At 39.8% G+C, this 14,736-nt stretch overlaps 1 protein-coding gene across 3 annotated transcripts in view; it reads left to right on the top strand.

The window, feature by feature from the left end:
• The window catches only part of CFAP43 (cilia and flagella associated protein 43), a 93,486-nt gene that overhangs the window by 70,317 nt on the left and 8,433 nt on the right, over window positions 1–14,736 (top strand). Inside the window, exons 31-37 of one of the 3 annotated variants that reach the window (XM_075209188.1) lie at window positions 52–140; window positions 801–1,008; window positions 3,030–3,142; window positions 3,932–4,091; window positions 5,921–6,085; window positions 8,262–8,342; window positions 9,491–9,644. In XM_075209188.1, coding sequence (XP_075065289.1) covers window positions 52–140; window positions 801–1,008; window positions 3,030–3,142; window positions 3,932–4,091; window positions 5,921–6,085; window positions 8,262–8,342; window positions 9,491–9,644 — 970 coding nt within the window. Of the gene's footprint in view, window positions 1–51; window positions 141–800; window positions 1,009–3,029; window positions 3,143–3,931; window positions 4,092–5,920; window positions 6,086–8,261; window positions 8,347–9,490; window positions 9,645–14,736 lie in introns of those variants that run through there. The other 2 variants (XM_075209189.1, XM_075209190.1) reach the window with 2 other exon arrangements.

Raw genomic sequence — 14,736 nt, 5'->3', positions numbered from 1 at the left:
AGTTATGTCCTCATCACCCTATTCACATCATTTCTTTTCTTCTGATTTTAGTTGTTAGATCGAGGATTTAAGAAGGAGTTTTCTGACATCCCGCCACACTATGTGGACCAGCTTTATAAACTGTACAAACGAAGACCAAGGTAGTATTGTGTTACATTGTCTGCATATGTATGCAGGAATGTCTGATACATGACGTTTTTGCCCTCAAAGGAGCATATTCAATTGGTTGTGTTACTTATTACGGTAATAGTGCGCGTAATTACCATTATTACGGTAGTTCTAACACCGGCTTTTTGCTGCCGTGTTAAAACCTCTGTAATAACGGTAATAGTTTTAACCCAGCGGTACTTTGGGGGGGGATTGGATTTCCCCCAAAGTGCTCTGCTTGGTGCCTTAAACACAGAACACTGAATACTTGCAACTGGTCACATGACAATGAGAGACTAATGGGATGAGACTGACAACTTGGGTTGCTAATTGCAGATCCACTGTATTTGTATTTAAATTTAAAACTTTAAGCTTGTATACTACGGCAGTAAATATGTTCAACTATTTCATAACCACATAGCTATTAAGTTTCACAATATTTTAAAATATTTTTCTCTATAATGTATAGTATTACTCCGGGTCATGTGGTATGATACATTTTATATTGGGTCTCAAATTAATCCTCAGCTCTGGACCCACTGAATGTGGGAACAGAATTTGTCAGATATACATATTGATACAGCAATGTAATGATTTTGCTAGGTACTGAAAGGCAGCATCTTGTGATGTGTGCTTCTTGTTCTGCATTTTAGAGTTCAGCGTCTTAGGACTCAGACAGAAAATGAGGCGCCATTTGGTGACCGTCCAGGATCGGCGAAAACTTATAATGACTCATTTGTTCAGCTAATGAAAGCTATGGATGAATTAGATACTCCAGAACATATGCCAGAAGGGCTGGAACTTCCAGTTTGGGAGCGTTTCTGTCTGGCAAGGCGGTCAAAAATGGAGTATGAACAGCAAGTATGTAACAAATAGACCTGTCTCTCTTTCTCAGCCACAAGCATAAATCAGATTTACTTAACACTTACAGCCATCGCCAAAGTTAAACTGTTAGCTCTGGGCCACTAGTTTAAGGGTAGTTTTACAGTACTTATCATTTGCTTGTTATCATCTTATCCCCTTTACTTATGTAGTGCCATATAAAGTAAACAGATACCATGATTGCTGCTGCTGACAGTTTCATTACATATAGTAAAGGAACATTAAAACCTCAGTTAAGACATATACTTTACAGTACTTCATATTAAAAACTGTTAATTAGAAGCACTTACATGACCTTTGTCATACATTGCCATCGCAATGGAAATGCACAGAAATATTTCAAAAGTGTTGTCCATCTACCGCTGACTTATTTATTGACATTTTCAGCCATGCCTCTATATCATTTTCAGATCTGTTTAATTTTGTTGCTACAATACGGTGGTAATTGGAATCTTTGTCAGTGTGAACTAAACATTGATATATGATGCCACATTGAGTCACTAGGAAACGCTGCATTTACTGTACATACTGGTTCCCTGCGTATAACTGGCAGCGTTCTAAGTTTATGACACATTTACACTGCTTTGTCTGGTGAATGCTGCCATACAATAGACAACATTGTGTAATTTATTTTAATATAATATTATATATATAATAATCTAATATTCTCATGGTTCACCATTGGAAGACAGGTTGGACTGAACCAATGAATTTGTACCACAAACAGGTTTGAAGCACTCACACCAGTCAAATTTGATAAAAAATCTAAACCATTTGAATTATTTCAGAATCTCTAATTGTAAACTTGATTGGACAGAGAAACTACCTGAGCATTCTGTGTGCAGTGCTGTGTATTACTGTCTGCGCCTCATATAAAAATAATACGTTATCTAACATTGACCTACTGTTCACTGTTTGAGCTAAATCTGTTAAACAAATCTTCTGATACTAATATGTATAATTATTAATATTAAATAACAAAGCAACCCATTTTGCTTGACTTTAGGGGCTAGATTTACTAAGCTGCGGGTTTGAAAAAGTGGGGATGTTGCCTATAGCAACCAATCAGATTCTAGCTGTCATTTTGTAGAAGGTACTAAATAAATGAAAGCTAGAATGTGATTGGTTGCTATAGGCAACATCCCCACTTTTTCAAACCCGCAGCTTAGTAAATCTAGCCCTAGGTCTTGCTTGAGTTAATGTGGAAATTCCTGATATCATCGTTGACCTATGTGAAAAATATATTTTATAATACAGTAACTAAATTTACAACAATAGTTATGACGTCTTTACTAACGAAGTATAAATGTGCATACCATAGCAACAAGACTTCAGGACAGATATAATTAAGGGACAACAGGGGCATTTCCCCCAGGTACACCAGGACAGGGGGCCTATTTATTAGATTTACTTGTGAAAAAAGTCTTAAGGGGATATATTTTCTAAACTGCGGGTTTGAAAAAGTGAAGATGTTGCCTATAGCAACCAATCAGATTCTAGTTATCATTTATTTAGTACATTCTACAAAATGACAATTAGAATCTGTTTGGTTGCTATGGGCAACATCTCCACTTTTTCAAACCTGCAGCTTGATAAATTTACCCCTAAGACTTGGAGAGGATCTAACAGAACAAATGTGTCAGCATCCTGTTGTTGTAGAAGATAGGCCATCCCTTTTTTCAAAGAGTAGAGTTTCTAACAATTAAAGGAATACTAACTTCAGTCTTACATAGTCCTAACAATGGCAAAATGTAATAGAAAAAAATAATTACTTTGTCTTGTACTTTTTTTTTTGGGTACTTTTTTTAGGAGGGTATGGTGGCCAACTTATGTAATTGCATAGTATAACTTCCACTAAACTAACTGCTGATGGATTGCTTAAGGCTACTGCACACTTGCACTTTTGTGCTTTGTTTTGTATAGATTATATATTTATGTACACACCTATAAATAACTGCATATATATCTTATCATGTCCATCTAAATTTCTGCCGGCTTAGGTGAAGCGCAAGGCCCTTGTCCTGGCTGAGATGCAGGAATTCCTAAATAAGAGGATAGAAGAAGATGAGAAAACATGGCAGGACATTGAGAATATTATTCAAGAAATTAACATGTAACTAACCCCTTCATTTTGATACATCATAATTGTGTTTGTTAAACATATTTCCTTACTGAAGCTAATGATACTGATTGTCAGATTTACTGTAGATAGCTTTAAAGTTGTATATTCTTATGTTGAGATATAATTTGCCCATAATGTTCAAATGGTGTTGCGATGATGACATGAATATTGACACTTCTGGCACTCACTCCACTAGTGTCATCAATAATTGCTATCACACATGCCCAAAGTTAGGTTCATGTAGAAATGGATGTACCTCCAACTTTCACGAACAATGTGTTATGCAGTTTCACATAAGTTGTACTTGTGGCCCCTTATGCCCGTGTATAAGATATGTTGAACTCAAAGTAAAGTAACAGAGCACATTTTGTGGCTTGCGTTTTATGAGTATGTTTAAGCCACCAACTGCGCATAATTATACAGGACACACATTATTTGCATTGCAATTGCTACAGATGTGGCATGTGTGAACCAGTTGTGTTTACATATCAGCTATTATATATAACATTGAAGAAACAGATTTAAAACCTGTTAGATATATAGCAATTACTATATTTTTTATAATTGTGGGCATGCATATCTGGCACCATATGTATCTGCTAAAGAAAAGGCATGCAATATTTTACTAGGGAATTTACCAATATAACTTAACTTTGTTTTATTCATTATACAATCTACTACAGTCAGTAGTGATTCCCCCTGCCTTATAGTTTTATAGTGTTATAATGAAGCTATTCATTAATAAAAAATAAAAAATCTGTGATAACTTTTATCTTTTAGATTGCGAAATGAGAAAATGAAGTTTCAGCTAGATTTGACCGTCCAATTCATACTTAAACAAGGGCAGGTTGAAGTAGAGAACGGCAATTTAATTCCTAATTATGCAGATGCTATACTACTCCACAGGAGTGTGATAGAAGACCTGAACAACACCATAAGGGTAAATGGAAATCTAATTAATTTGTGTTAACAGTTGTTTATGACACTATTGAGGAAACTATAGTACTGTGATGTAAGTTAGATAAAAGCATCTCAGATGTAAGACAGATGTACTGTACATCTGTATTCGCGATATGTAGCATACTGCTTGTGAACTTATCCATTTGGAATTTTGTATGTATTTTCTTTTGGTCTCAGTTTACCCGCCTGACATTCTGTCATCAATTTTCTGTATAAGTGAAACTTGCTGTTTTCTGTTTTGCCTTTTTATGGTCATAATATATCACATACCTGGTCATGTCTACTTGCATTACAAAATCTTGCCCTTGTAAGGATGCTTACATGACTTTTTGGGATATACTCGTAGTCCTTCATTTTGGACTTAATAAAAATAAATAAGTTCATTATACTCTAGAAATATTGTTTGATAGGTAAATTACATTCAGACATATAAGCCAAATTAAGACTTTTTTTAATTTAACAATGAAATAGTTTATTTTGTAAATTGTTCTTTAAGTCTTATAATAAAATGTCAAGCATTGAAAATATCTAGTTTTAATTTTCTTAGAACACTTGTAACCCTGGGTTCTGTGAGTTAATAATACAGGTGTATGGAGTTTATTGCATGATTATAGTAGATCTAGAATTTACAGGCACCACTGAGAGATGTCATGGGACATAGCTTCTGATGTGATCTTTAGAGACTGTGGGGTCTATGGCCTGTTGCTTACATTATTTATCATGTCTTATCGCAATGATAAGTAATGAATTAATGTGGCAATTCGCAATTTGAGAATAATGGGCACTGCAGAAGTTTGCTTAATGTAAGAGATATGACTAACATCTCCTGCATTAGGCTAATGTTAAAAGGGACAGTCACTTAATTTTACCTAAACCATGCGGAAAAAGATGTTTGTGCATTGTTTTAGGCTTAAAAGATAGACCCTAGTATCCTAGTGTCTGTACAGCACTGAAAGCATGACTAAGGTAGGGGAGAATGCTTTAGGAACAAAACAAGAACTTTTGACCATATTACATCTGTATTAATAATGCATAAATATACCGAGTGTGGAATTCTAGTCCTGTATCAAGTGTGATATTCCATTGCAGAATGTTAATAACAATTCTTAATTACCAATCAGAAAATTACTTAGGGCTGCTGAGCTGTATGTTGTATATTCTATTGCACAGCATGAAGGGGACAGCTTTGGGATGTTAAGTTGCAGTATATTAACTGATGCACAGCAGGAGTGAAAATCTGCTATGTGTTGCCAGTTCTATATTAGCTACACACATTTCACAATGGGCAAGGCTCAGGTCTCCATTTCTATATTTTCTAATTAATATTAGATTTAAGTTTTTCTTTACAAATAACTAAAAAGAGACCTAGGGGTATATTTTCTAAACTGCGGGTTTGAAAAAGTGGAGATGTTGCCTATAGCAACCAATCAGATTCTAGCTGTCATTTTGTATAATGTACTAAATAAGTGATAACTAGAATCTGATTGGTTGCTATAGGCAACATCTCCACTTTTTAAAACCCGTAGTTTAGTAAATATACCCCTAGAGGTAGATTTATTAAACCTTCTTAAAAGGAAATATGGAGGTGTTGCCCATAGCAACCAATCAGATTCAAGCTATCATTTTCTAGAATGTACTAGGTAAATGATAGATAGAATCTGACTGCTTCGTTTTGGCAACACCTCCACTGCTCCCTTTTAGAAGGTTTGATAAATCTACCCCTGGTGTCTTGAAATATGCTTTCGGTATGTCACTATTGTTAACATGGCACTGTTCTCTGTTGTTTTACCTCCATGTGCATTTGTCCAGGGTCTGGGAGAACAGAAAATTGCAAGCATGGTGGAAAGCAAAGATTTCCGAAAAGGAATTTTCCAACTTCAGTGGGAGCATAAGAAAATACAAATGGAAATGGAAGACCTGAAAAAGAAGTCTAAGGATATTATGATGCTTCATGTCACAAAAGACATGCAGATAGTATGATATTTTCCTAATGTTTGTTATTTAGAGCGTACAATTGTTTTAGTGTACATAAAAAGATCCTGTAACATCATTGAGATTCACTTCTCTTGCACACTCTTCACTCCATTGGTCCTTTTCTGTATATACCACCAGCTCCACCTCACCTCTTCTCACAGTCACATATTGGATTCCCTCAAGGCTCTGTTATTGGCCCTCTGCTGTTTATCTCCTATTTTGTTTAAGTAATTAACTCGTAACATCTGCTGTTCATCTCCTCTTTTGTTTAAGTAATTAACTCTCAACATTACAGTGATCATGACCCAATCTACCTCTCCACCCCTGAACTTTCCTCTTCTATCCTGTCTCTTGCGTCCAGCTGCATCTCTGCAATTTCATCATGGATGTCCCAATGTTACTTAAAGCTCAACATGTATATAATTTTGAGCTCAACACCTTCCCTCCTTCTCCAACCCCCCTTCTCATCTCTCTCACTTTGGAGAACATCACACTCTCCTCTGTCCTAGGTATCACCATCAATCCTTCACTCCCCATGTCCAGTCTCTCTCCCAAGCCTGTCACTTCCACCTTTGAAAGATAAGACCATTTCTCATCCTTGATGCTTTGACTCTCTGAATATCTCTTGCTTTGTCTTCTGTAACCACATTCTGTCTTGTCTCCCTTTCAGAGGCATGGCAAGATTTTTTTCTAACCACCACTCCACTTCCATCTTCTTGCTCTGCCAATCCCTACACTTACTCCTACACTTCTTCCCTAGATAATACAATTCATACTCCTCACTGTCACCTACAAAGTCTTCAGCCAGCCCACCCCACCTGGCAGGATTCCAACCTGTGACTTCCTATAAAAGCGTGACTTCTTCCTGTTTCCCTTTCCATATTATTGTGCTCATGCCAGTGATCTAGTGTTCCTGTCGTGACCTGAACTCAGCTTGTCCTCATCTACTCTTCTTCCTGAACCCTTTACTTATACATTTACTGTGTACCGAACCTGGCTACGTTGGACCATTCTTTATTATTCAATCTTCTTGTGGCTTGCCTTCCTTACTGCAACTAGGCTCCTATTCAGTCTCTGGACCGTTACACCACCCCACATCTCTGACCCCATCAAACTTACCACTTTTCCCTCTCCAGCCTGTCAATGTCTGGACTCCCCATTCATAACCACATCCCACTCCTACCACCAACACTTCTGTGCCAATCCCCACATATGGAATACACCTCCACACCCAATCAGATTCCCCACTAACCTCCAAAGTTTTAAATGCCCTTTATTATGCAGTAGTATATAGAGAATATGCAATCATTCACATCATCCCCTACTCCATTGGGTCAAAATTTCCTAATACACACCAATTAACCTACTAGTATATTTGTGGACTTGGAGGAAACCAGAGCGCCCAGTGGAAACACACGCAAACCTGGGGACAACATACAAATTCCACACAGGTTCCAGGTTGGAATCATACCCATGAGCCCACTGCCCACAATTAATTTCAATATTTCCACTGGTCTCCTATTAACTCCTCTAAAATGAATTAGTGCATTGAACTGAATGCGTTTTCCATTAGTAGTCAAACAGGCTCATTAAGTAAAAAAATCTTACAATTGGGCACCATGATGGAGGTGCCAGATGTATTTCAAATTATTCTGAATCTTTGTTTTTGTTCCATGTCCCCAGAACTGATTTTTTTAGAAGTCTTAAGCTATGTGGTTAATTCATTTGTTGGCGAAATTACTGTTAAATATTGAAAGCTTACTACTAATTCTTTCATATAATTGCACTGGGAGCTATCAATATACAGAATAAACACATTGTATTAACAAATTAATTGGCCACTCAATAAAAGACTTCTGAATCACTACTGATGCAATAAAAAGCCAATTAATGCTGTTGGCGACTCCAGGCACACAGAAACACTGATAATAACTCTTGTTTATTTCAATTTGTACATTCATTTTAAGTTAGTTTAGGTTTTGCATGCAGTTCATACATTAGATTGACTGGAACAAGTGTCCTGGCGTAGAGTTGGTTATGACCATGATATCAAGGACTATCATATTCCTATACAGTTGTTATTAATGTCGTACATTAATCCGTAAAATTATGTTACAGACTTTTATTTTACATTGTTGGCTCAGTCAATAAGTAACTTAACTTTGTATTTGCATAGTTTCTGAATGAATCAAATTACGACAAGCGTGTGTCTAATCAGATACTGGTCCTGGAAGAGACAATCAGCGTTCAAGAAAAAGTATGTTTATAAGTATTAAATTATTAATCATCAGATAGAAGCTGAAATAACACACTGACAGGGTGTGTAATTATAAATATCTGCACTTATTAACATGATCATCACACTCTGAATTTAGATGGCCTGCTGCCCATTTAGGCATTGTTCACACATATGTGCTGTGGAAATGGCTAAAAAGAATAAAAACTAATGGACGCTTTAAGTGCGTTTTTGTAATATGTTTTTTAACGCAGTTTCATGTGCATTTACCAGTACTACCTATTGTACGCATTTATGCATGAGAAATAGGTCACACAGCATTCTAAAATGTTTGAAAACTAATGTAATATGGTGAGAGACAAAGAAACTGAAAATCCTATTTTTAATGCACTTTCAGGTGTTAGTTAGTGCCAGCAAAGCACATTAACAGCAGATAAGTGTAAATGAGCCTGCAATGGTATTCTGCAAATGTGTTCATTTGTTTAAGTGTAAAAACAGATTGCTCTTTTTACTGACTAAAACATTTTTATTTTTTATTGTAACACCTAGAACACAGTTGCTGCAAATTGTAGCTATTGAATGACACTATTGTATATCTGCTATCTTGCATTTTACAATTTATTAATTTATGCTGAATAACTTCTGCACATATATTTTCTGGAATATCTATTTAACTTCGTAAAACCTTGTTCAGATATGCCCTGATTAATCTGCTGTATAATGTGTAAGTGTGCAGGACTTCATATGCCTAAACTGCAGGCACATAGTACTCCAGACTCACATTTGTAGGTTGATCACAGACAACATTGCAGTTAAATAGATCAAGCAAAGTAGCCCCTGCAAAAGGAGAAAAGCCTTCTTCGTAATGTTATTCAAATACAGAACAGAACAATCCACATTGCACTTAGGACTAATTATTTGTAGGTAAATGGTCTATGTCAGTCAAGACATACTATGCTCTTAAAAACTCAGTTGGGGAGGAATTGGCTCAAAGGGGTCCCATGGCATTATAAAGCAATCTGTTCTCCCTTTGAAATAACATGTCTTTATATATCTTTTTCCATATGTCACTCTCTTTGTAGCGACGTATGGAAATGTCTCACTGTTTTAGTGAGGCTATCTAAAACAGCTGTTTTTGTATGGTGAATTACCTGTCTGTTCTATTGCAGCAACACGTGAAAAATTTGAGGCACTACAAAAAAATTATTAAGGGTTTGGAAAGACATATTAATATAAAGAAAGAGGCCAATGGACAACTAGACAAGGAACTGCAGGACACACTTGTCTCTTTTTCTGAAAGAAAACATATCTACGATGTAGTTGGTAAGTTGTATGTTATAAGCTATGTGTCAGATATAACTGTATAGTTAATGCTAATAATAATTATACTTGGTGTGGCAGTGTGATAGTCTACCACCTGAAAGAAAGGGTTTAACTTCCTCATATGTGGCAGAAAATGGAATAGCCCCTCCCAATCCTCACACTTGGTGAGGGAGGGGAGGTGGGTAGGCTTATGCTCTGTGCTACCTTCTGTAAATACTGTTATATTTTTTATAGTCCCTTCAGTTTATAAAATATATATGTGTTATGGTGAGTTCTTATCTGATCACGATTGGTCCACCTAATATACGTACCGACTCCTTAGCATAGTTCCCCACACAGCACTTTGGTCTAGGGGAGAAACCACAACCATTATTTCAGTGAAGTAACACAGAGTGGAAGGAAAGGGATGTCCGAGGCGACGAACATAAGTAGAGATCCTGCTCTCTACTCCTATTGCCGGCACTTTCATTTTGCTGTGGCCTGGGCGTGGGGCTGCAGATATTAGCGACAGGGAAGTATCCTGCCCGAATATATTACTCACCAATTTACTGGAGAGAGCCCCACAAAGGGAAAGACAAAACTGAAAAAGGGATACTCACTGTGTAGTCACTGCCTTCTCCTGATGGTTGTCTGTGACTCCCAGGAATGGCATCTAGGAAAAGGGACGACACACAATAACCCTCCCACAGAGCTGTCTAGAGAGCTAGTTTATACAACCAATTCTAGTGCTAACTACAACAACAGTACAACATCAGCTCCATGGTCCTAACAAACACTCTACGTGACCAGTGTGCCACGCAACTTTAACGTCTAGGTGTAGTGTAGCCTTTCTACAATCCCACAGTTCCAATCAACCAATCCACAGAACAAGAGACAATACAATACAATACCAGATGTCAAAAACCTACCTTTAATGAGGGCCTGACTCTTGAATCCTGCAACAGGGAAATACCTCAAAAGCCTACCTTTAATGGGGGCCTGATGATTGAGGGTAAGGACACAATGAAGATATCCTCACAGGTCTTTTACAGACCACCACAAAATGGCCACCAAGGGATTAAGCAGCCAAATGAGATCAGAATGGACACGGTCTCAATCACAGGGCTACCACCTACTTATGTTCAGCCCAGTGGTGAAGATTGTCTTCACAGGCTTAGTGTCACGACCGCCGCGGCTCGCTCTCACTTGCCTCTCGTGTCTCGGCCGTCACCATGATGACCGGCCGTCATTTCCGCCCACACATCTTGGCTGTCACCACGGCAACAGCTGGGACACTTCTGGCTAAACTGACAGCTGGGCGCATGCGCACCCGCTAGAGATTGATTACAGCCTTATGGGCTGATTAGGACTTATGTATATGTCCTTCTGTGATTGGACCATTGGTGTATATAAGTCAGGGAGGGCTAAGCCTCCCTGCCGGTTATAACGTCAGGTTCTTTCCTGAACCTGACTTTGTTGATTTCTTCTGCCCCAGGTCCCTGGCTTGTTACCTGCTGTCATCTCCTCCTATTTCCATGCTGCGGCATTACTCATAAGCTTGCACTATGTTGAGTTTAAGACCTGGGGGCATCTGAGTACCTGTGAGCATATCCAGCTCCATGGGAAAGGTGGCTGCTATAGGTAAAGACCTCTGCTGCTTATTCTGCAAGTTTGTGATAATAGGTGGTAGCTGTAACATTATAACCGGTCAGTGAAGTTGCTTGGAGGGAATTATCCATGGATGACAATGGAACAAGTCTTTCTCCAGCCCAAGTCTTGGCAGGACAGATCTAAACACTGTCACAGATGGTTCAAGGACTTTTGCATAGGTTGTCTGCGCAAGAAGAAGCCTCTAGAACCTTGCAAGCCAAGCAAGCTCCTTCAGGTTCCACAGTGGAGCCCAAATTGAACCTACCCAACCATTTCTCTGGTGATAGAGCCTTATTCCGCAACTTTAAAGACAGCTCTATTTTCGCCTAAGACCACATTCTTTAGGTTCTGAGCAGCAAAGAGTTGGCATTATTATTTCTCTGCTCCAAGGCCCTCAGTCCTGGGCGTTTAGTCTTCCTACTACAAGTTCCTCTCTGCAATTAGTTGATTCTTTCTTTAATGTCTTGGGTCTGCTTTATGTTGACCCGGACAGGGTGGCCTTGGCAGAATCTCAACTCAGTGCCTTGAAACAAGAGCGACAAACCGCTAAAGAATATTGTGCAGAGTTTCGGCGGTGGTCCACTGATAGTGAGTGGAACGATCCGGCACTCCGGAGCCAATTCCGCCTGGGTCTCTACGAGCAATTCAAAGATTCGTTAGTGCAGTACCCTATACCAACGTCTCTGGAAAACCTGATGCAGTTGGTAATCAAGATTGATCGTAGGATCAAAGAAAGGAAAGCGGAGAGAGATATGTCCGTCTCTTCTGGCTTTCCGCCAATCTCTTACTCTGTATTATTGGACATTCCTGAGCCCATGCAGTTAGGAGCTTACTACCTTTCCTCAGAAGAACGTTCTAGGCGACGTTCCCAGGGCCTTTGCATGTATTGTGGCAACAAGGGCCACTTACTTTGTGCTTGCCCTAACAAGCCAAAAAAAGACCAGGCCTAGATGTTAGAGAAGAGGTACGCCTAGGCCTTCAAATAATCTCTTCAGAAAATTCTGTGTTGATTCCTGCACACCTTGTCTATGATGCCCGGACTGGTGTATCAGCCTTTCTCTCGATAGTGGTGCAGCCGGTAATTTCTTAAGTTAGTCTCGGATATCACTGTCTGTGGTTTGGACAGTAACCCTTTGATTGGAGGCAGGATTTATGCCAGGACTCCACCCGTTCAGTTATCTGTCGGTATCCTACATTCTGAGGTTCTCTCATTCTATTTGATCTCGTGTTCTTCCACTCCTTTGATCCTGGGGCATACTTGGCTGCAGGGCCATAATCCTCCCATCAATTGGAAGAAAGGAGAGATCATTCGCTGCAGTCCTGAGTGTTCATCCACCTGCTTGACCATACTGCTTCAAGTCGTTCGGCCTAGCCTGGAATCTCTTCCGGCTCCTTATCAAAAATTTCATAAAGTTTTTTTTCAAATAAAAAGGCAGACTCTCTTCCCACTCAACAGGATTTTGATTGTGCAATCGATCTTATTCTCGGGTCTAAGTTGACTTAAAGAATGTTTGTATGCTTTGTCCATTCTTGAGACCCAGGCAATGGAGCAATATGTGGAGGAGAATCTTCAGAAAGGCTTCATTCAACCTTCCAAGTCTCCAGTAGGATCCAGGTGTTTCTTTGTAGCCAAGAAAAATGGCCGCTTGAGGCCTTGTATTGACATACCCGCATCCTCTCATCTCTACACTCGATCAATTGAAAATGGCCAACATTTTCTCTAAGATTGATCTTCGGGGTGCCTAGAATCTGATTCAGATTAAAGAAGGAGATGAGTGGAAAACAGCCTTCAATACCCACTCAGGGCATTACGAGTATTTGGTTATGCCATTTGGCATAACCAAATATTCTAGTGAATGTTTTTGTTACAATAAATGTACTGTTGTACTTTTCTAACTGCATTTGCCTAAGTGACTAATAAGAACCTTAGAAGTTACTGGGTAGGCTTCCCTGGCCTAGGAAGGGACCCGTGGGTAGCCAGCCAGAGTGAAGTGGGTAAAATTGGGCATCTTCACAGTCTACTTGGATGATATATTATTCTATTCACAGTCTTTGGCTCAGCACCACCAGCATGTCTGTGAAGTGCTCCTTAAACTTTGACAGCACCACCTGTATGCTAAGCTCGAGAAATGTGAATTTGAGGTCACCCGTATTACTTTCTTAGGCTATGTAATCTCTTCCAGCAGGTTCTCAATGGATCATGACAAGGTGCGAGCAGTCCAGGATTGGGTGCTTCCCACTAATTTGAAAGTCATTCAGAAATTTCTTGGCTTTGCCAATTAATATCGGAGGTTCACCCGTTCATTCTTAACACTAGTGGCACCATTTACTGCTGTTACGTATAAAGGTGCCAATACAGTTAATTAATCGCCGGCATTCTTGAGACCCAGGCAGTGGAGCAATATGTGGAGGAGAATCTTCAGAAAGGTGTTACGGTTCTGATGCCTTAGTCAGTATTTGCACAGGCTTACCTAGGGCGCAGAGTCTAACAGCCTTCCGGTCTTCACCAAGAACCACCGCAAGGTAGGGTGGACTTTGCTGCCAAAGAACCGCAGGTCGCGGTCCCCAGGTTAGCCTACTGACTTAAGGGAGAAGGCTCGAAGTGATGGGTAGTCAAACAGGCAATATGACAAAGTGATGCAAATACAGGCACTAACCGTGAATTCCAGGGTTTGGAGGTCTGGCGCAGTCACCGGTAGATGAACAGAGTCGGTTGAGTGCGTAGCAGGAGATGGATCCAGAAGAGTCGAGACACAGCCGGTCGGTACACAGGAGGTATCAGGTATACGGTGCCAGAGGGAAATCCAAAGAGTAGTTGATAACACAGCCGGGTCGGTACACAGGATGGTCAGTCCAATTCGCGGTGCCAGGGATTAAGCCAAAGAGTAGTCAGGTCACAGCCAGGTTGGTACACAGAAGTAGAAGGGAAATGGAAGTACACAGGGAGCAGGGTCACAGGAGTCAGGTACACAGGAACAGGTAGCCAGGAACAGGAAACACATTGCTCTGACACAGGCAACGTGTCAGAGCAGAGAAGATATAGAGATTTGAATTCCCCGCCCAGGAGTCACATGACTAGATGCAGGGAGAACCCGGAAGTGCGGGGGCGCCATCGGGAGAAGCGCTGAACAGCAGAGGATACAGCTGCCAGACAACGCTGACAGCGCAGCGGAGCGGGGACAAGGTAAGTTCATAACAAAAGGCTTCATTCTCTCCTTCTTCTCTCCTGTAATATCTCCTTGTGTTTTTGGAGCTTCTGCTACTGCCTCACAGCTCAGTTATCTGGAAAAAAGTCCACTCTGCCTTGCTTCAGACCTTCAGCGGAGCGGGGACAAGGTAAGTTCATAACAGTACCCCCCCCCCCCCCCTCAGGGGCGGCCTCCGGACAACCTATAAGGCTTTATTAGGGAACTTGGTATGGAATTTCCTCAACAAACTCGGAGCATGAAGATCTTGTGCAGGA

This window comes from Mixophyes fleayi, chromosome 4 (assembly GCF_038048845.1).
Source record: "Mixophyes fleayi isolate aMixFle1 chromosome 4, aMixFle1.hap1, whole genome shotgun sequence".
Lineage (NCBI taxonomy): Eukaryota > Metazoa > Chordata > Amphibia > Anura > Limnodynastidae > Mixophyes > Mixophyes fleayi.
This window is presented reverse-complemented; position numbering and strand designations above follow the sequence as displayed.